Here is a 20,850-nt window from a genome sequence, read left to right on the forward strand (position 1 = left end):
CTTACCACACTGGGTGTAGAGCTAAGAGGACGGACGGCCCATGGAAGTCCCTCCTTCCATCATGTGGGTGCTAAGGATCAGTTCAGGTCCTCCCTCAGGCTTGCAGCATGTGCCTTGACCCACCTAGCCATCTCACCCTGCCTGTCACCACCACCCTCGCCCCTCCCCCCTCTTTTTTTTTTTTAGCCAGGATTTTGCTGTGTAGTCCGATGCCTTGGACTCTGTGTAGCTCAAATTGCCTTGGACTCATGATCCTCTTCAGTCTCCCGACTTGAGGGTTTACAGGCCTGAGCCGCCACACCCAGCAGCATGTGCCCTGTTCTTGCTGCTCCTCTGAGGGCCTTTCCCCCACCACTGCTGCCCTGGGAGTCTGGTCGCAGCCGCCTGTGTGATTGGAACTTTGGGTACAGGCTCTGCCTCATCCCTGTTCTTGCTGTGGGTCTTTGGCTCAGCCACTATTGGTTTGTGTCCCTGGTTCTCTTTGGGATTAGAGCATTGTATGTTGCAGGTCCAGAATTTTCCTTTATTAAATTTTATTTTACTTTTTTTTTTTTGGTTTTGTGAGACAGGGTTTCTCTGTGTAACAGTCCTGGCTATTGTGGAACTTGATCTGTAGACCAGGCTGGCCTCGAACCTGCAGAGATCCACTTGCCTTTGCCTCTCCAGTGCTGGGATTAAAGGTGTGTGCCTGTATGTCTGTATGAGGGTGTTGGATCCTGGAGTTACAGATAGATGTGAGCTGCCATGTGGGTGCTGGGAATTGAACGTGGGTCCTCTAGAAGAGCAGTCAGTGCTCTTAACCAGTGAGCCATCATCTCTCCAGCCCCCAAACTAGTCTTCTTTTTGGGCTGAGAGTAGAGGGGACAGGAAGCCCCTAACACCAGGCTACCTTTTTTTTTTCTTTTTTCTTTTGGTTTTCTGAGACAGGGTTTCTCTAGGTTAACAGTCCTGGCTGTCCTGGAACTCACTCTCTAGACCAGGCTGGCCTTAAACTCAGAGATCCACCTGCCTCTACCTGCTGAGTGCTAGAATTAAAGGGGTGCACCATGACTGCCTGGCAAATGAAACCTCTCTGACCACTCAGGCCAGCCGTGGAGCACTGCTGTGTTCCAGGCCCTGTAGGAGGCCTTCCCTCAGTCCAGCTCCAGTTGGGTGTGTGACTTCCCAGCTGGATGAGGTCACAGCTGCCTGTAGCTTCCACCCTCCAGCTTCTGTGATCTGTGGCTGTCTCTGGGGCAGGTCTGGGGCAGACCGTGGAGGCAGTGGCTGGTATGCCCATGGCTGTACAGGAACCAGAGAGTGCCTGTCCTCTGTGCCTGAGTGCCTTCCAAGTTCTGGGCTGGGCCCTGAGGAGTGTTGAGAGCACATGGGAGGTTTTGTAATCGTGACATTTCATCATCAGCATGGGCAGGGATGCTTGGAAGGGCCCAGGAGGGCCCCAGGAGTGGGGAGGAGGAAGAGCTGGCAGGAACTCAGGCCAGCTGTTCTTGAAGAGCTCTGCCCCAAACCAGAATGGCTTGCATGTGGTGTTACCATGTGATCTATGGAGCCATCTCTCTAGCCCCCAGCCTGCCTTCTTTTTGAAGCCCACCACACCAGGCTATCTTATTTGTAGAGAACATTCAAGAAATTCAAATAAAACTTTTTTTTTCTTTTGAGACAGGGTTTCTCTATGTAGTCCTGGCTGTCCTGGAACTCACTCTGTAACCCAGGATGATCTCGAACTCAGAGGTCCACCTGCCTCTGCTCCCGAGTGCTGGGATTAAAGGTGTGCCACCACCACCTGGAAATGAAACCTCTGATCACTCAGGCCAGCCGTGGAGCACTGCTGTGTTCCAGGCCCTGTAGGAGGCCTTCCCTCAGTCCAGCTCCAGTTATTCTGTCTGAGGGACTGAACTCAGGGCCTCACTTACATTAGGCGGGGCTCTACCACTGATCTCATCCACAGGTCTCCTTTGACATTCACGTGTGTGTGTGTGTGTGTGTGTGTGTGTGTGTGTGTGTGTGTGTGTGCGCGCGCGCGCGCGCGCATGTGCATCCATAGCACGCATGCACTTGTGTCTGCGTATTTACGCACACCCGGAGGTCAGGATAGCTTTCAGGAGTGAGTTCTCTCTTCGCACCATGTCAGTTCCAGGGGCTCGAACTCAGGTCATCCTCAGACCTGTCAACAAACGCCTTTGCTCACTGAGCTTCTCACCAGCTCCCTGAGACCTCTTTTCCCTTGAAACAAACACTCAGTTGTTGCCCAGGCTGGTCCTGAACTCGGTGACCCCCTGCCCCAGGCTCCAGAATGACTGGGTTGACAGACCTGTATCCCACGTTCGCCTGTTGTTACTGTTTGAATGTGAGGAATGAGAACCAAATGAATAACTTGGATCATAGTCGATGTGGTAAACTCAGCCCGCATCTGTGGTACATGTGTGTGCTTGTGTATGTGTGCATGTGTGTGCATGCATGTTGAAGCCAAAGGTCAACACTGGGTGTCTTCTTATGCTACCTTTTTGAATATATTTATTATTTTGTTTGGCTTTTTGAGATAGGGTTTCTCTGTGTAACAGCCCTGGTTGTCTTTGAACTCACTCTATAGACCAGGCTGGCCTTGAACTCACAGAGATTCACCTGCCTCCCAAGTGCTGGGATTAAAAAGGTGTGCGCCTGACATTTCCTTATTTTTATTTTGGCTGCCCTGGATCTCTGTAGACCAGGCTGGCCTCAGACTCAGAGAGATCCACCTGCCTCTGCCTTCCTTGGTTTTTTTTTTTTTTTTTTTTTTTTTTGAGACAGAGTCTCTCCCTGAACTTGGAGCTTACTGATTGGCTAGACCTGCTGGCCTGCAAGCCCTGAGGATACAAATTCCGGTCCTCATGCTGGCAAGAATTTACCCACTGAGCCGTCCCCCCAGGTTCTGAACCTCTCAATTAACATTTTATTTTATGAGCGCCGGAGCACCTCAGTAGTTAACAGTCTCTGAGTTTGTGCTGTAGAATATTATTTCAAGATGTGTTACTTTTGTTTATGCTCTGGAACGTTTGCTTAATAATGCAAGGACGTGTTTGATTAAATAATGTTCACCTGTGGTCAGGAGGCTGCGGCAGCGACTAGCTGACAGGAAGTGGTAGGAGGAGCAGGTGAGAGGGTTTATAAGGAGGGGCGAGGAGAAGCATGGCTTCTTGGAGGACTCAGGCAAGGAGAGGAGGTGAACTACTTGCTATTCAGCCCCTGAAGAGCAGAATTAATTCCACCTTAACCTTTGAATCTTGAGCTCTTTAGAGGGAGAGGTTTAGTTAAGTTCCCTTCGTAGCTTTGGAAGAGTTGGAGCCGGAGGAAGCAGGTTTCCCTCCGCTCCGGCCTTTGCGGCTCCCTGCTGCTGGTAGCTGCGGAATTGCAGCTGCTGATTCAGACAGCTGTGGCTTAAAAGGACAGCAACCATTTAAAAAAAGGACAGCAAGTTTGCTTCCCAAGCATCCCGTGTTGGTCAGCTCTCAACTGCCTGTGACTCCAGCTTCCTCTTCTGGCCTCCTCAGGCTCTTGCGCACACACACACACACACACACACACACACACACACACGCACGCACGCACGCACGCACGCACGCACGCACGCACACACACACACATATATAATTATCTTTAAAAAAACTTTAAATTTTAATGTTTGTTGCAGTGCTAAGGATAGAACCCAGGGCCTTTCACACAAGACAACGCTCCATCCCCAGGACCCTCGCTTCACTAAAATATCAAATCCCTAAGCTTTATTTTGAGGATTTATTTTGCTAGGAATTTTGCAGAAATAGCGTGGATCTAACTGGTTTCGTGGTGTGTGACACTGATCGATCGTCCTGTTCTGTCAGTGTGGGGCTCTGTTGCTTGTTAGAGTGGCCCGCCTCTTCCGGTACCCCGGAGCTTTCCTGTTTTGTTTTCATTCCTGGGTTACTCCATTGAGACAGTCTCCCCACGTAGCCTCGGCTGGCCGCTGGCTGACTCTGAACGCAGACCAGGCTGGCCTTAAAGTCCTGTTAGCTTCCTCCTCTGCCTCTTGAGTGCTAGGAATACAAGTGTGTGTCACAATGCCCAGCCGAGAGCCTTCCGTAGTTACATTTATGTAGTGTGTGTGGATGCCCACGTGCCATACCCACATGCAGGTCAGAGGACAGTTTGCAGGAATTGGGTCTCTGTTTCCACCCTGTGGATTCTGGTTGTTGAACTCAGAGCCGCCGGCTCAGTGGTAGGAAGCTCACAAATACAGTGATGAGCCATCTCATTGGCCTCGATGCTCTCTATGTATGTGTGGATGCATGTGTATGAATGAATGATTCCGTTTTTAATTGGAACGCTGTATGTAAGTGACAGAATGCCTTTTAAAAGTCACTTGAAACCTGGTTGAACACACCCTGTCTTCAGAGTTTCTGAAGTGCCCGAGGAAACGGCACACAGGCCTCCACCCACAGGCTGCTGAGAAAGTACAGCCAGAGAATGCCCCAGCTTGTAGATTCGCTGCTGCTCAGCCAGCTGCCATCCACTGAGTCTGCTCTCTTTTCTCCCCAAGTGCCTCCTTCCCCAGCGGTCCCTCCTCCAGCAGCCCAGGGAGCGCCCCCACCTCTGTGCCCGTGCAGATGCCCAAGGCCAGCAGGGTCCAGCAGGCGCTTGCAGGTAAGTGTCCTGACAGACTATCCCATGGGGTTAGTGGGGAGGGAATGGTGGAGACGGGGCCTGGCACCCTCGGGTCCTCAGGGAAATCCTAAGGGACTCCCAGGGAGCAAGTCTAGGAGCCTCTCCAGCCCTGGGGGAATGTCAGGCCTGGTGGATACTGTCCTAGTATTTGCATCCGCTTGAACTATAGTTCATTTCTTTTGGCCTTAGTTAGGTCTTGCGTGTATGTGTGTCTCATGATTTATTACGTATATGTATGAGCCTGAATGTGTGTATGTTTACCACATGGGTGCAGGTTCTCGAAAAGGACAGAAGAGGGCATCGGATGCCCTGGAACTAGAACCAGAGGCAGTTATAAGCTGCCATGTGTGTGCTGGGAACCAAACCGGAATCCTCTTCAAGTGTTTTTAACAGCTGAGCTATCTCTCCAGCCCCTAGGTCTTGGCATTTTGTCTTTTGATTTGTTTTGTGAGTGTGCATGTGGGGGGATCCAGAGGACTTCCTCAGGTGCTGTTCTTCAGGAGCTGTTCACCTTGGTTTGTGAGATCAAGTCAGTCTCTTGTTGGCCTGGGCCTCGCGGGCTGTGCTAGGCTGGCTGACTCCCTAGCTAGCCAGCTCCTGGCATCTGACTGTCCCTGGCTCTCCTGCCCCGGGCTTGCAAAACTAGGCACACCACTGGCCTGCTTTATGAGGTGCTGGGGGTGGAGCTCCGGGCTTTGGGCATGTTAGGCTACACTCTGCCAACTACATCCCTACCCCTAATTTGGTCTTGTTTTGTTTGAGAGAGAGGGATTCCATGTAGGCCTTAAACTCTCGAGCCGGATACCTCAGCGCCCTGACAGTTGGGATTACAGTTTTTGTTTTGAGATAGAATCTCAATATTGATCTTCTTGCCGCAGCCTCCTGAATCCTGTCTGGTTTGAAGTCTTTCTATACCCACCTTGTAGGACACAGTGCACCCTTAGCTCCTTTATGTTGTATTGGTGTCCTGAATATGGCAAGAGCAGTGGACAGGGCTGGTGGCTGTGGCACAGACAGGTGGGACAGTCCAAAGGTACTGGGCCTGTGGCTGTCCATTTCAGAGAACTGTGCTCAGGAAGGGTGCGTGGGCTTGGCTTTTGTGGGAGAGACTGAATAGGACATGAAAAGGTCCTTTGGAGTCCAGGAAGGTCACTGGGACCATGCATGCTGGTGCTTTATAACACCTTGTTGTTGGGGACCTCTGAGGTCACTTGCCAGTCGTGTGGTGTATGAAGAGGGAGGCTGGAGAGGTGACTCAGCAGTTAGGAGCACTTGACGCTCTTGTAGGGGATCTGGGCATGGTTCCCACGCACCGGGGACCCAATGTCCTGGAATTAGAGGGCCGCACCTCCATGCCCACCGTACGGAGCATTGAGGATGGAACTCAGGATGTCGTGCATGCTAGGCGAGCACCCTGCTAGCTGAGCCCCAGCCCCAGCCCAGAGGTCCCTTCCTTCCCGGGCGTCTGCATCCTGATGTAGGGTGCTTTGTGACTGGGGTTGTAGGACTGAGCACTGAGTTGGATGGGAGAGGACTACTGAGACTTGGTTCCTGGGGCTGGTAGTGGTGTTCCAGGCAATGTCTCTGCGCCTCCGCAGACACACACCGCACCTCCGATGTAAGGGTATTGCCGGGATGCGAGGCAGACCAGAGTGGGTCAGTGGCATCCTTACCCTGTGGGCTCATACTGAGGGAGTGGTACCAGCGAAAACAAGCTCGGGGCCTTTCAGATGGCTGGTGCAAAGAGGAAACCGGAGCGCGGTGCAGAAGCTGAGGTGGCAATGGCAGACATGGCTGTCACCCTCAGTGTCTACCGTGACGCCTGCCTGCTGGGGGACACCTGCCCAGCGCCTGGGCTCTGAGGGAAGCATCGCGGTGTTAGTTGCTCTCCTTGTCACTGTGGCTAAATACCTGGTGGGCGACCTAAGGATGGAGGCCGTTTGTCTTGGTTTGTGGCAGCAAGGGTGTGAGGCAGCTGGTCACATGACCTGCAGTCAAGGGGTAGAGAGAGCTGATTGCTGGGGCTCAGCTGGCTCGCTCCGTTTTGTTCTGTCCGAGACCACATGGAATGCTGCTGCCCGTGGTTAGAGTAGGCCTTCCCACCTTAGCTGTCGTGATCTAAAAATCTCCTCCTCAGACATGGCCCTGCTCTGTCTCTCGGGTGATTTTAGATCCCGTCAGGTTGACAGTGTTAACCCTCACAAGCCCATCTGTCACCGTGACACCCGAGCAGGATGCTGGTCCGTGGGCCATTGCAGAGTCGGGGTTCTCTGAAGGAAAGCTAGTCCATCCCTACTCATTCTTCCTCCTGCCGCTTGCACCCCCATTGCATTTGAGCCTGGGAACATCCTTGGAATGGGTGACCCTTGGTAACTGGGTGGCTCCACCCAGTAAGCCTGTCCTGTGTGCTCTGGTGCCTCCCAGCGAGAGGCCGCCACATGGTCCCCAGCCTGCCGCAGCCCCGCTGCCTGCCACCGCCGGCCTCTGCTCCTGCCCGCAGTGTGGCTCTCTGCCTCGCTGAGAGCTGTGGCCCTGGCTGCCCCCAGCCCTTGTGCAGCCCCTCTGCTGCAGGGGCCGCCCTCTGGGAGCCGGTCCTGGGAAGGAAAGGCTCGTGGGAGGGCTGGGCCAGCCCTGCAGGCCTGTGCCAGGACCAGGAGAGCGCTGTCACGGTGGCTAAGAAGCCGGGGCCTCCGTTCCTGGAAGGAGGTGCTTTGGACCCAGACTCAGACCCCGGGGGACCTGTGTTTCTGTGTGGGTTTCAGTGTGACAGGGACAAGAGAGCATTGTACCCCAGGACGCGTCAGGTTAGCAGGGGGTGTGGAGGAGGGCAGCATCAAGTGTCCCTCCAGGAAGGGTGGGCCCAAAGGATGGGGCCACGGGCCTGTGGTTTGGAGACAGTAGCCTGTCCAGTGTCGACCCGGCCCAGTGCGACTCCTTCCTAGTGGTGAAGGAGGCCCCGGGTGGGGCCCTGGGGTGGCTCAGTGGGGAGCAGCCCCTGGACCACTGCTCCAGCGGGTCAGCTGTGTGTCAGCTCCTTCACCCCTGTGTCCCAGCACACCAGCGGTGGGGGGAAGTTAGGTTCTTTGGTCTCACAGCCTGAGGACGTGCTGAGAAAGCATCCCTGTCGGGAAGCCAGAGGGAAGACTGCAGGCAGCGTGGCTTCCTCCTCCTCCTTGTCCCTCGGTCCAGACCGTGGCGCAGGGGACAGTGTTCCCCCCCACCCCTGGTGGAGTGGTCTTCGCCTCAGTTAGCCCAGGTGCTCAGCGCTGTCTCCTAGCGGTTCCAGAGCCTGTCAGGTTGATGCTTAGTGTCAGCCATCCCCATGGTTACGCAGTCCAGACAGGCTGTGGACAGCTGCTGGACAAGCCAGGAAGGCACAGCCCGGCCAAGGGACTCCAGGGAAGACCTCAGGCCCTGGACGCCTGCCCTGCTGGGACTGCCCCTGTTGCCACGGCTTGGCTGCACCCTGCCCGTCTCTTCCTCCCCTGCGCCTGTCATGGGGCAGTGCCATGCAGGAGGCCCCTGGGCTGTTCTGCGCCTGCTCCCCAAAGCCACCTTGTCCTCACCCCCCTCCCCGCATGCTGTGGGCACAGGCTCGGCAGTGGCTCATGTAGACTTCTGGGGAACTTGGGGTCCAGGTTCTCGGGTGTCTGGCCTGGGGAGGCACTGCACCCTCCCAGTGACCAGACTCCCCTCCTGGGGCGATGCCCGGTCTTGGTGGCCGGTCACCATGTCATCACCTCACTCCCAGCAGGGCCGTGGACGCCGAGTCGGAATGCCTCCCCCTAACGTGTGTCCCCGCATGTCTGATCTCGCACCGTGCAGGCATGACGAGTGTCCTGTCAGCCATCGGACTCCCTGTGTGTCTTAGCCGCGCACCCCGGCCCACCGGCCCTCCTGCCTCCCGTCCGGCCTCTAAAGGGCACAGCTCAGTTAAGAGGCTGAGGAAAATGTCCGTGAAAGGTAGTTCCGGTTCACACACACTCTAGCCCTGCTCAGCTTCCTCCACGTCTTGCTGCCTGGACTCTCTCCTCTGCCCTCCATGGCCTTCTCTACTCCTGCACCTCCTCTCCCCGCCCTGTCTGCCAGCAGAAGTGGCTCTGGCCTTTACCGGCTCAGGGGTGGTGGGCGATGGCCTTGTTACCGAGGCCCTGGAACTGCAGTGCCCATCTGGCTGCCCGTCATGATGCTGCTGTCTCTTCAGGGAGCGTCACTGACCTTGACCCTTGATCTTGTTGCTGCCGCCTCCTACGCACTGGTGTTACAGGCGCGCACCACCACACCCAGTGCATGGGTTTGGAACCCTGGGAGGGCTGCTCGCATGCTAGGCAAGCAGTCCGCCAGCTAAGCTAAAGTCCCAGCCCTCTGCACGCGCTTGCCTTCTGCTTCTGTGGAGACACGTTTGTGGACAGGGCAGGCCGGCGCCTTCTCAGTACATACACTCAGTTTGTTTGTGAAGAACACAGACCTTGGTAGTCCCTCTGGCCAACTTGAGTGTCGGTGACTCTCATGGGATTGGTGTGGCCGGCCAGCCTGCTTTGAGAAATGCCAGTAACTGAGGCTCCTTTCGGCTCTAGAAGGCTGAGTGGGCAGACAGCAGCAAGATGCTCAGCTGACTCTGAGCAGAGGGAAGTCAGGTTACCCAGAGACTGCTCTGTGTGGCCACGGGGCCTTCCTGTCCTCGGTTTTGAGATAAGTATTGCTGTAGACCCAAGGCTAGCCTGGCATTTCAGTCCTGCCTCTCAAGGCATGTACCACGGTGTGGGCCTTTCTAAAGGGCCCCTGGTCTAGGGGAAGTCCTTCCTGTGTGGCGGCCACTGTGCTGTTGATCTTTTTGTCTGGTTTTCTTGCCAGCGGCCAGAGTGTGAGTGCTTTGCAGGGATTGTGAGGGGCGTGTGTGTGTGTGTGTGTGTGTGTGTGTGTGTGTGTGTGTGTGTCTAGTGTCTCTTGTATGTGTGTGTTTGGTGAGTTATAGGGCATATATAGGGCATATGTGGTACCCTCTGCTGGTTTCTCTATTGTCCAGGAGCCAACAACTCACACTTCCAGCAGTGACAACTTCTTGGGTGTCTGAGGTGGTAGGGTTTGGTCATAACACATGAACCAGAACCAAACCTCACTTTCCTGACTCCGGCTTCTGCACTAAGCCGTCTCTCTGTGGCTGTCGCCTGCTTCTCTGGTCTGGAAGGGCCCTGCAGTCCGGCTCGCTCATACCTATCTTCTCAGCCATGGGTGGAAAAGGCTGCAAGATGGCCTCAGACAGGAACCTCACTGTGACCTCAGCGTAGACACTGGGGTTCAGGGCTGCATTGTTCTCCCTGGCCCCCTTTCTGTCCCAACTCTTCTGTACTTGGAGATGTCTGGTCCCTGGTTCAGGGCTCCCCTCAGCTTCACGCACTCATGCATAGCCAGCCACTTCCGGGAGCACTCAGTTCAGAGTCCAGTGAGCTTTTGACCAAGATCCTCCAGTCCCAGGATGTGTGTGTCGGGGTAATGTGTTATGACGACGGTGGCGTTTTCAGTGCCCGCAGATGCTCACATTGCCCCACTCCATACCCACCAGACTCAGACTACCTCTGTCCCTGAGTGTCCGTGTGCGTGCTGACAGTTGGCAGGCGGCGGCGGCACCAGGGTCTGCTGGGGTACTCTGTTCTCAAAGCTGCCCTTCGACACTTCTGGGGTAGTTTCCGGGGGCATGGCTCAGGGGGACTTGCTGCTCTGTTGCCGATCCTCTGCCTCCTGTGGACCAGTCCTGCCCCCAAGCAGGTGGCCTGGGTTGGGTGTGGGCATCCTGTGCCTGCACTGGAGGCTGCCCTGTCTTTCGAGCTAACTTTTCCTGTCTCGGCCCTGCTAACGGTTCCTCCTTGCAGCTGGGACTTCTGCCTGCCTGCTTCCTAACTCAGCCCTCCCGCCCCGCAGGCCTGGGACAGCACTCACATCTTGCTCTCTTCCAGAAGGGGCGCCTAAGCCGGAGCCGGAGCATGTGATCAGAAAGTACACCGAGGAGCTGAGATTGCCCCCCGATGAGGTATGTGGCCTGGGAGGAGGCCGACGGTGTGCTCTGGGACCTGGTGTTGACTTTAGGGTTGGGTAGACATGACCAAGATGAGGTGGCCAGGGCTCAGTCTCACCTCACGGCCAGGCTGAAGCCCTGAGCAGTGTGCTTTCTCCTCAGGCCTGTGGGGTAGACAGGACTGTCTGGCTTCGCTTAGGCCAGCTTTGTGAAGGAACAGGTGGCCTTTTCCAAGGGACACCCTTTCCTCTCTGGCTCTTGTCTCTAGTGAGAACCATTGGGTTGGTGAGTTAAGTTCTTTGCGCTTGGTGGCCTGTGTTTTTTGGTCAGCCCTTGAAGAAGGTAGGGGAGAGATGGCTCTGTGGTCCCCTGTTCTGGAACAGCCGCTGGACTGACTCTGAAGGCCTAGCACCCCTTCTTCTGACCGAGCCGGGCCTGCCCCCACCCCTGCTGGCTCGCTGTGGCCCAGCATTGGCGTGGCAGTGCCGGGGTGTCTGCACGGTGGCAAGCATGGCTGTGTGCCTCCCTGCAGGACTGCATCATCTGTATGGAGAAGCTGTCTGTGGCCTCTGGGTACAGTGACGTCGCTGACGGCAGGACTCTGGGGCCCATGGCTGTGGGCCGCCTCACCAAGTGCGGCCATACCTTCCACCTGCTCTGCCTGCTGGCCATGTACTGCAACGGGAACAAGGTACCACAGAGGGCTGGGTGGGCCGCGGGGACCTGTCCTCACAGCCCAGGTCGGCCTGCGGCCTCGGGGTGTGGTGTCACATACCTGTCACCTCCGGACTCCGGAAGCTGAGGCAGTAGGAGCGAAAGTTGTAGCCCAGCCTGAGCTCTGTAGAGACCCTGTCTCCAGACAACAACAGAGAAGTAGCCCAGGAGACCTCTGTGCTCGGACAGCAGCAGGCTGTCGGAAGGCATGGGCTCACTCCCGCCTAGACCAATAGGGGCCTGGGCCAGGGGTCTAGCGTGGTGGTAGAGCACCTGCCTAGAATCCCCCAGTGAGGGGCTGGGGTGTGGCTCAGTGGTAGAGCACCTGCCTAGAATCCCCCAGTGAGGGGCTGGGGTGTGGCTCAGTGGTAGAGCACCTGCCTAGAATCCCCCAGTGAGGGGCTGGGGTGTGACTCAGTGGTAGAGCCCCTGCCTAAAATCCCCCAGTGAGGGGCTGGAGTGTGGCTCAGTGGTAGAGCACCTGCCTAGAATCCCCCAGTGAGGGGCTGGGGTGTGGCTCAGTGGTAGAGCACCTGCCTAGAATCCCCCAGTGAGGGGCTGGGGTGTGACTCAGTGGTAGAGCACTTGCCCTGGGTTCCACCCCCAGCAGCAGAAAAAGAGCCAAAGGCTTAGAGATGTTTCTGAATGTGCATCGGGTCCCTGAGGCCCACCCCAAGCTGTCGGAGTATGGCCAACATGACTCCTCAGGGAGGAATCCTAGGCTCCTCTGAGCATTAGGCCTGTGTCTCCCTTACACTCCCACTTGCACACATTTCATCCCCCCTGTGACAGTCCTGAGTGGACAGCCATGTGCAGATGAAAAAACTCAGGGCACCGAGCATGGACACCTGCTTTCCCAGCACTTAGGAGGGTGATGCCCACGGCTCAGGAGTACACGGCCAGCCTGTGCTGCCTGAGATCCTTCCTCACAGACAGAGCAGGTGAAAGCCTAGCAGGAGCTTAGAGGAGCTTTCTGTACAAGTGCAGCCCTGCTCCATGTAAGGTAGAAGGAGAAAACCAACTCCGCCAAGTTGTCCCCTGGCCTTCAGGTGCACGCGCAAACGCGGAAACACGCGTTAACCAACAGTTAGCTAAATAAAGACAGTGCGTCTGTCCGGGTCCTGACGCACTCCTGACCGACGGCAGCGGCCCGGCCACGTCTCTCAGGTGGAGTCCTGACTGAGTGCTGCCCTGTGGAGGAGTTTAGTCAGGGGTGGGAGGAGGTGCGAGGGGACCAGGTCACACTGTAGTGGCTGAGGCCCCTGTTCCTGCACACGCCGTGACAGCCCTGTGACCCTCAGTTTCCTGCCCTGTGACCCTCAGTTTCCTGCCGTGTGCCCGTCTCCCGGTACCTTGCCAGTTGAGTGGGAATCGGGTTTGTGGTGCACAGTTTAGCCTCTTCCGTGCGCCATTGAGGTCGTTTCTGTGAGGAGAGGCTGGGGGGGGGGGGGACACGCTGACCCCTGTGCCCTCTGGCCCCGGCCGGCTGTTGAGGTGAGCTGGACCGCCAGCTCAGTCCATCCGTCTGCCCTCCAGGACGGCAGTCTGCAGTGTCCTTCTTGCAAAACCATCTATGGGGAGAAGACCGGGACCCAGCCGTGGGGGAAGATGGAGGTTTTCAGGTTCCAGGCGTCTCTCCCAGGCCACGAGGACTGCGGGACTATACTCATTGTTTACAACATCCCTCACGGCATCCAGGTGAGGGCCGGCTCCCCCCCCCCCCCCGGACCTGGCCGGGTCACCGTTCCTGAGCACCCCCTTCCTGCTCACTGTGTCCTCAGTATCTCCATCCAGTATGGGGTCGGGATGGCCCCGCCTGGGGCGGTGCTGGGGGTTGGGTGACGGGAGGGAGAGAAGGTGGCCCTGGGCCTTCTGAGTGAGGAAGGCTCTCCACAGGAGGAGACGTCTGAGCTGAGGTGGTCTGGGCAGAAGAGCATGAGAAACATTTGGGGCTCCTGCGTGTGCAGGTGGTAGGGTGTGGGGCAGGAAGGCTGAAGGGGGGCAGGACCCTTATTGCCAAGTGTCCTGGTACTGAGGCTCCATGTCAGCATCCCACTCCAGGGCTCCATGAGAGCGAGAGTGCCTGTCCTTGCCCCTGGCAGAGTTCACAGTGGCCTTAGGAACGAGGAAGTTTCCAGACCATTGGGTGCAGGTTATGGACAGGTGACTACGGCTGGGAGACCACACTGACTGAGTGTTGGCCCAGGAGTGGACCCAGCTTGGAAGGCTAGGCTGTGGATGAGACAGGCGTCCACGGCCTGTGGGCGGCAGCCAGCCACAGTTCTGCCCTCAAGCTGTCTGCTTCCTCTCACAGGGGCCGGAGCACCCCAGCCCTGGGAAGCCGTTCACAGCCCGAGGCTTTCCCCGACAGTGCTACCTGCCAGATAACCCTCAAGGCCGCAAGGTAAAGTCCCCGTCCCCACCCCGTCTGCCCCCCCTCCCCGGGATCCACCGTGGGCTGCCTCTTACGGCCCCTCCAGAGTTGGAGGAGAGCTGGGCTGCATGCTGGGTGAGGATGCTGAGCTGCTGCTGCCGCAGGAGAGACTAGGGACACCCGCCAGCCTGGGACCTCAGCAAGGACTTGCAGGCCAGGAAGAAGCTTCCAGGTCCACAGAAAAGCTGCTCTCAGGGCTTGGCGATGGGCCTGGGGAAGGGCAGCGCAGGGCCCAAACCACAGGGTGAGGAAGCTCCAGGCTGCCGCAGGTCAGGCGCTCTGAAGCAGCAGCATGTGGGGGCCTCCTGGCTGCTGGGGCGTGCCTGGTGTGCCCAGAGCCCTGGCTTCAGTCCCCAGCTCCCCATAAACGGAGCCCAGTGGCACATTTCCACAATGTCAGCACAAACGTGGAGTTGAGAGCCATCCTCAGCTACACGATGAGGCCCAATCCCTCCTCCAAAAATCGAACTCCCAAACTCGTCTGGCCGCTGGGGGTGCGGGGCTGCAGGGGCCGTGTGTGGCTTTCCTGCGGCATCAGAAGCCAGCCCCGGAGCCAGTTCCGTCCTCCCCACTACGTGGGTCTGAGCATCAAGCTCGGGTCACCGGCTTTGTGGAGCCTCCACCGCCCAGTTCTGCTCTCGCCCCAAGCTGTGTGTGGAGGCCATGACCAGGGCAGGAGGCCTGCAGCCGTGAGGGGCAGCTGGTCCAGTCCCATCTGGAGGGAAGGCCAACTCCAGGGTAGTGCCAAGATGGAGAGGGCTGGGCTGGGCAAGGCTGCTGTGAAGTGCCCCAGGGGTCCCCACACGTGTGCTCCCGTGCCTGGGACTGCACGGGCCCATCGCCTGGGCCAACGGCCGTGTGGCAGCGCAGACCCTCAGTGCCTGTCAACGGACCCTCCTCCCCTCTCCCGGCAGGTCCTGGAGCTCCTGAAGGTGGCCTGGAAGAGACGACTCATCTTCACCGTGGGGACGTCGAACACCACGGGCGAGACAGACACGGTCGTGTGGAATGAGATCCACCACAAGACCGAGATGGACCGGAACGTGACAGGCCACGGCTATCCAGACCCCAACTACCTGCAGAATGTGCTGGCTGAGCTGGCTGCCCAGGGAGTAACCGAGGACTGCCTGGAGCAGCAGTGAGTCTTCAGGCTGCCTCTGTCGACCGCCCCAGCGGCCCCTGGGCGGGCGGGTGGGTGGGCAGGAAGGTGTGCCTTTGTTGAGAGGCAAGAATGTCTGTTGGGGTGCAGGATGTACCCCTCCTGAAGCTAGGGCTTCTCCTTGCCTCTCCTGCCACCCTCCTGTCTGGGCTGGGGTCTGCCTGGAAAGTGGGCACCCTCAGTATTGTACTTGTGGAGGCTTACGCTGGAGCTACCTCAGTCACAGGTGGGAAGGGCCCTTCCAGCCTCTGGTGGGCTGGTGACCCAGCAAGGGGTGAGCAGGGGCTACCCCTCCCAGCTTCTGGTCAGCTTCTCATACCTCAGATTTTATTTGCAATAAAGACCCTATAGCCAACATGTGTCTGTGGAAAAGTGTGTGTGTGTGAGAGTGTGTGTGTGTGTGTGAGTGAGTGTGTGTGTGTGTGTGTGTGTGTGTGTGTGAGAGAGAGAGAGAGAGAGAGAGAGAGAGAGAGAGAGAGAGAGAGAGAGAGAGAGAGAGAGAGAGAGAGAGAGATATGACCCTTTGTATGGCACACTTGCTGTGTGGAGCAGGGAGCCATCTTCCTTGATGCTCATTCAAGTCACATCTAGGAAGCGAGGACCGAGCTCAGCGGTGAGACTCTTGGGACACACAAACATGCTCCTTGCTGTGTGGTCCACAGCCTGCTTTACAAAGTGCTGTTCACACAGTGTGCTGTCTCCATGCTTCCCAGTGATGAGGATGCTCAGAGGTAGAGTGACTGGGCAGGGGCCTTCGGAGGCCTTTCTCTAAGGCCCTGGTTATTGAGTCTGGGTCTCACTATTTAAACCATATAATCCTCCTGCCTCAGCCTCCTTAGTGCTGGGATTACAGGTGTGTACTCCACTGCGCGTGACAGGTTCGTTCTCTTCCCTGAGTTTTGTCCTTTTCACTTCCTGTTACCCTCTCATTGCCCTGTTGTATTTTCTTGGCTACTGGGTTTCGTCAGCGTTGCTCGCCCCGACATGGAAGGGGATTATTCACAGGAACTTGGGCAGTTTAGCACTGGCTGAACCACTGGGGGACAGATGACTCCCTCTCCCCTGGCAGCCGCTGCCTGTAGCTCCGCAGGTGGGCCTGGGGCCTCATGCGCCCTGCCCTGTCCGTGATGGAGTGTGGGTAGGCCTCATCTTATACAGGTGACCACAGCGGCTGTGACTCTGAGAGGAGTGGCCGTGTCCTCTCCAGACGATAGCATGTCATAGTGCTCCCCACAGCCTCTGCCTCCCACACACTTCCTCCCCCCTCTTCCTCTTCTGACTTTCAAAGAACATTTTCATGTGGCTCTAAAAACACCGTATGCCCAACGGTGTAAGTTAGCCCTGGGGAAAAGGTCGTTGGTGTCCTTGGCAGAGCCCTGACTCGGCTGCACTCAGACCACATTTGTGACTCACTCCAATCCTGACGCTGCCTACGCAGGACAGCAGTTGGGATGTGTCCCAAATGTTGTCACCCTCTGGGCCCTTATGGAACCTTAGAGCTTTGCCATTGAAGGACAGCAAGATTCCGGAGGAAGATGCTACAATCACACACCTGATGAGGGAGTGTATCCGGAGCAGGAACGGCGGGGGGGTGGGGTGTGTGTGTGTGTGTGTGTGTGTGCACCTCAAGAGAAGGCTCAGCAGAGCATGCACTGCCCTTCCAGAGGACCCAGCTGATTTCCAGTACCTGATTCGGGCAGCTCACAACCACCTCCAACCCCAGGAGGGCCCTCTTATGCACACACATAACACCCACATGAATTTTAAAAAATCAACAGGGTCTAGAGACGTGGCTCAGCAGTTAAGTGTACATACTGTTCTTGCAGAAAACAAACCTGAGTCTAGTTCCCAGCACTCAAATTTGATGACTCCAGCTCTAGGGCATCCGAGGGCAGTGGCATGCCCACATATCCACACAGCCACAGGGACCGGAGGCGTGGCTCGGTGGTAAAACATTCGGGTAATTTGCAGGAGGCTTTTTCTCCCCATCCCCAAAGCAATGGACATACCATGTCCAAAGTGGGGTAAATGACTGTCCAGAACCTGAAACAGTGTTATGTGATTGATTGATTGGCAGTTGCAACTCAAAACCAGGAGATACATGCCAGGCAGTGGAGCAGCTGTCGTCGGCCCTCCAGAGGACAAGGCAGGGTAGAGGTCTCCAATGCAAGGATATAGAATAAGTTAATTTTATATATATAATCTCCAATACATCAGAAGTGACTCCTAAAGTACTGGGTAGGGAAACTGGCCGCTTACCCATTGTTGCTGGGTATGTAAAATATTACCACTTTGGGCAACAGTTCCTCAAAAATAGGGTTACCACATGACTGGTGAGTTTCATTCCCAGGGATCCACAGAGGGTTATTTTACAGGAACATGCCCACACACAAAAATGTTGTATGCAAATAATGTGTAGCAACGTTCCTAATAGGCAAAAAGAAACACCCCAACCCCCAGCTGCCCATAAAAAACAAGGCTGGTATTTGCATATGACAGGATCTTTATCCTAAAAAGGGGTGAAGCACTTGGGTGTGAGTCCTGCCAAGATGCCGGACAGAGAACCCAGGCTACGTGGCGTGGCTTGTATTCAGAGGTTGTGATAGGAAGATCCTGAATCCCAGTCCCAGGCCAGCCTTGGTGTCCTGGTTGGGTTTCTTTTGGTGGTGGTGGTGGTGGTTTTTTGTTTTGTCAACTTGACAAAAAACTAGATACATTTTGGAAGAGGGAACTTCAATGGAAAAACACTCCCACCAGACTACGTGTGGGCAATCGTGGGGGGCATTCTCTTGATTCATGATTGATGTGAAAAGACCTAGCCCATTGTGGGCAGTGCCATCCTGAGCAGGTGGTCCAGGACTAAAAGAAAGCAGGCTGAGCGAGCCATCAGACACAGGCCAGTAAGCAGCGTTCCTCCGTGGCTTCTGCTTCAGTTCCGGCCTCAGAGTTCCTGCCTTGAGTTCCCACCCTGACCTCTCAGGAGTGTAGCCTGAGAGCTGTACGCTGAAATAAACCCTTTCCTCCCAAGCTGCTTTTGGTCATAGTGTTAGAAATCACACTGATAGAATCACAGTGATAGAAAACCCTAATTAAGATACGGAGTAACTCCAGATGTGGTGGCACACGCCTTTAATTCCACACTTGGGAGGCAGAGGCAGACACATCTCTCTGAGTTCGAGGCCAGCCTTCTCCACAAAGCCAGTTCCAAGACAACCAGGGCAAAAAAAAAAAAAAAAAAAGATACTGAGTGGCATAGACCTGTCTCAGAAAAATAAGCTGAGGGGTCTGCAAAATGACTCTGGGTAGGTGCACTTGCCACGAAACCTGATGACCCTAGTTCCATTTCTAGGTCCCACATTGTGGAAAGAGAGGAACTACTGCAAGCTGACCTCTGACCTACACACACACACACACACACACACACACACACCATGGCACAAACCCCTCCCTCGAATGAGTAAATGTAATGAACAATAAATACGAATTAGACAAGCCAGGCCTGGCGGTGGTGATGCACGCCTTTAATCCCAGCACTCGAGAGGCAGAGGCAGGCGGATATCTGTGAGTTCGAGGCCAGCCTGGGCTACCAAGTGAGATCCAGGAAAGGCGCAAAGCTCCACAGAGAAACCCTGTCTCGAAAAACCAAAAAAAAAAAAAAAAAAAAAAGAAGCCAGGCCTGGTTGCACAGGCCCACCAGCTCTCTGTGTCATGAATCGGAGGCAGGAGGATTGCAAGTTCAAGGCTGTGCTTTGGTTACTGGGTGAGTTTAAGACCCAGCCTGGAGAGCATAAAGAAACCCTGTCTCAAAATTCAAAGTGAAAAGAGGGTTGGGGCTATCACTCCCTTAGCATGCAGGAGGCCCCTGAGTCCATTTCCCAGGAGAAATCTTTTGTTTTAAAGTTTGATTCGGCAATTCCTTGAACTTGAGGATTTAGCTCAGTGGTAGAGTGCCGGCCTAGCAAATGCAAGGCCCTGGATTTGGTCCCCAGCACTACAAAATAAATAATAACAAAAAAGAGGACTGAGGGTATGGCTTTGCGGAGTGTTTGCCTGGTATCCTCCAAGTCCTACGTTCAGCCTTTACTACTTCAACACAACAATAAAAACCACTGCGGTAAAATGTCTGTTAAAGTGTAGAAAGACAGGCGGTAGATCTGGAGTTGGAGGAGCAGCGGGGAGGACCGAGGAGTAAGTATTTAAGGCAGTCTTCCCATGTGGGATGATAAAAGGGATTTGACGTTAGTACCGATGGCTGTGCAACTTAAAAATACTCCCCCCCCCTTTTTTTCCTTTTGTAAATTAGGGGGCCACACCCAGCATGGTTGCTTAACACATGCACGGTCCTGTGTACCAATCCAGATCTTCAAAAGCAAAAAAAAAAAAAAAAGCACATGCATGCTGGCATAGTCCTGCACTCCTGAATCCCAGAATTTGGGAGACTAAGGCAAGAGGACAGGAGTGCAGGACTGCCTGGACTACATAGCAAGAGTTGCAAGCCAGCCAGAGATTCTTAGCAAGACCTGTCTCAAAAACAAGGGCGCGCGCGCGCGCACACACACACACACACACACACACACGAGTCACTGATCTGTGGGTCTTACAGCAGTATTTATGAGTTATATATGAAGAATACATGAACCGACAACCAGGGAGCCTGCATGGGACTGACCTAGGCTTTGCATATATGTGACAGTTGTGTAGCTTGTCCCTCTTGTGGGACCCCTAACAGCGGGAACAGAGGCTGTCCCTAACTCTTTTGCTGGCTTTTGGGACCCTACTCCCCGTACCGGGTCGCCTTGCCCAGCCTTAATACATGGGGAGGTGCTTAGTGTTACTGCAACTTGATCTGCCATGTTGTGTTGATACTCATGGGAGACCTGCCCTTTTCTGAGCAGAAACAGAGGAGTGGATTGGGGGCGGGGTGGGGGGGTGGGGGGATGCAGCGGGCTGCAGAGGGGAGGTGTAGGGAAAGGACTGGGAGGAGAGAAGGGAGGGGAAAACAGTCAGGATGAAAAACAAATTTTAAAAAATACATAGAATGAGGGCTGGGGGTGTCACTCAGTTGGCAGAGTGCTTGCCTAGCATGCACAAAGCCCTGGTTCCATCCCAGCATGATGCAGACCAGAGCTGTGGTGGATACCCACCTGTGATCCCACAGTTGGGAAGTGAAGGCGGGAACATCAGGAGTTCAAAGGTCATCCTCTGTTACATAGTGAGTCTGAGGCCAGCCTGGACTACAGGAGACTCTGCCTCAAAAGTCAATCAATCAATCAATAAACCGGGTGGTGGCACACACACCTTTAATCCCAGCACTCAGGAGGCAGAGGCAGGCAAATCTTTGTGAGTTCGAGGCCAGCCTGGTCTACAGAGGGAGATCCAGGACAGCCAGGGCTACACAGCAAGATCCTGTCTTGAAAACCCTAAAATAAATAAATAAATAATAAATGTAAAACTACATAGAATGAGATTCAAAGGGTTTGAGTAAGTGAAAAGCTTGACTTGTTCTGTCCTTTCGGAGGTCAAGTTTTTTGCTCCTGGAGAAGATGTGGATCCATGGGGCACAGGGGAGCGCACAGGGTACCTAGAGGGCAGCAGTGTCTGGGAGCTGCATGGGGCTGGAGCAGGTCAAGGCCAGCCTACCGAAGCTTGTTCCCCTGTCCTCACTTCCTGGGTGGGGATGGATGGCCAGAGGGTGGCTCCTGGCACCCAGAGTGCAGGAATCTCAGGCATGTGGTTCTGGGCCCAGATAGAGGAGGGGGGCTTCCCTCCCTCCCGGGGGCAGGGAATTAGGTGGTACCACCGTCTAGTCATCAGCTCTGGGGCGGGGGTGGCTGGAGGTCATGTGAAGGCCGATCC

General features: G+C 55.5%; 1 protein-coding gene across 14 annotated transcripts in view; it reads left to right on the plus strand.

Moving 5' to 3' along the window:
* The window catches only part of Dtx2 (deltex E3 ubiquitin ligase 2), a 36,944-nt gene extending 21,595 nt beyond the window's left edge, over positions 1-15,349 (plus strand). For 7 of the 14 annotated variants that reach the window (XM_042267770.2, XM_016001968.3, XM_042267771.2 and 4 more), the window contains 7 exons: positions 4,550-4,653; positions 8,500-8,637; positions 10,629-10,702; positions 11,220-11,378; positions 12,938-13,099; positions 13,716-13,805; positions 14,750-15,349. In XM_042267770.2, the coding sequence (XP_042123704.1) occupies positions 4,550-4,653; positions 8,500-8,637; positions 10,629-10,702; positions 11,220-11,378; positions 12,938-13,099; positions 13,716-13,805; positions 14,750-14,977 (955 nt within the window). In that variant the 3' untranslated portion in view covers positions 14,978-15,349. The remainder of the gene's footprint in view (positions 1-4,549; positions 4,654-8,499; positions 8,638-10,628; positions 10,703-11,219; positions 11,379-12,937; positions 13,100-13,715; positions 13,806-14,749) is intronic. The other 7 variants (XM_076561013.1, XM_076561014.1, XM_076561016.1 and 4 more) reach the window with 1 other exon arrangement.
* The last annotated feature ends 5,501 nt before the right edge of the window (positions 15,350-20,850 follow it).

This window comes from Peromyscus maniculatus, chromosome 23, assembly GCF_049852395.1.
Source record: "Peromyscus maniculatus bairdii isolate BWxNUB_F1_BW_parent chromosome 23, HU_Pman_BW_mat_3.1, whole genome shotgun sequence".
Lineage (NCBI taxonomy): Eukaryota > Metazoa > Chordata > Mammalia > Rodentia > Cricetidae > Peromyscus > Peromyscus maniculatus.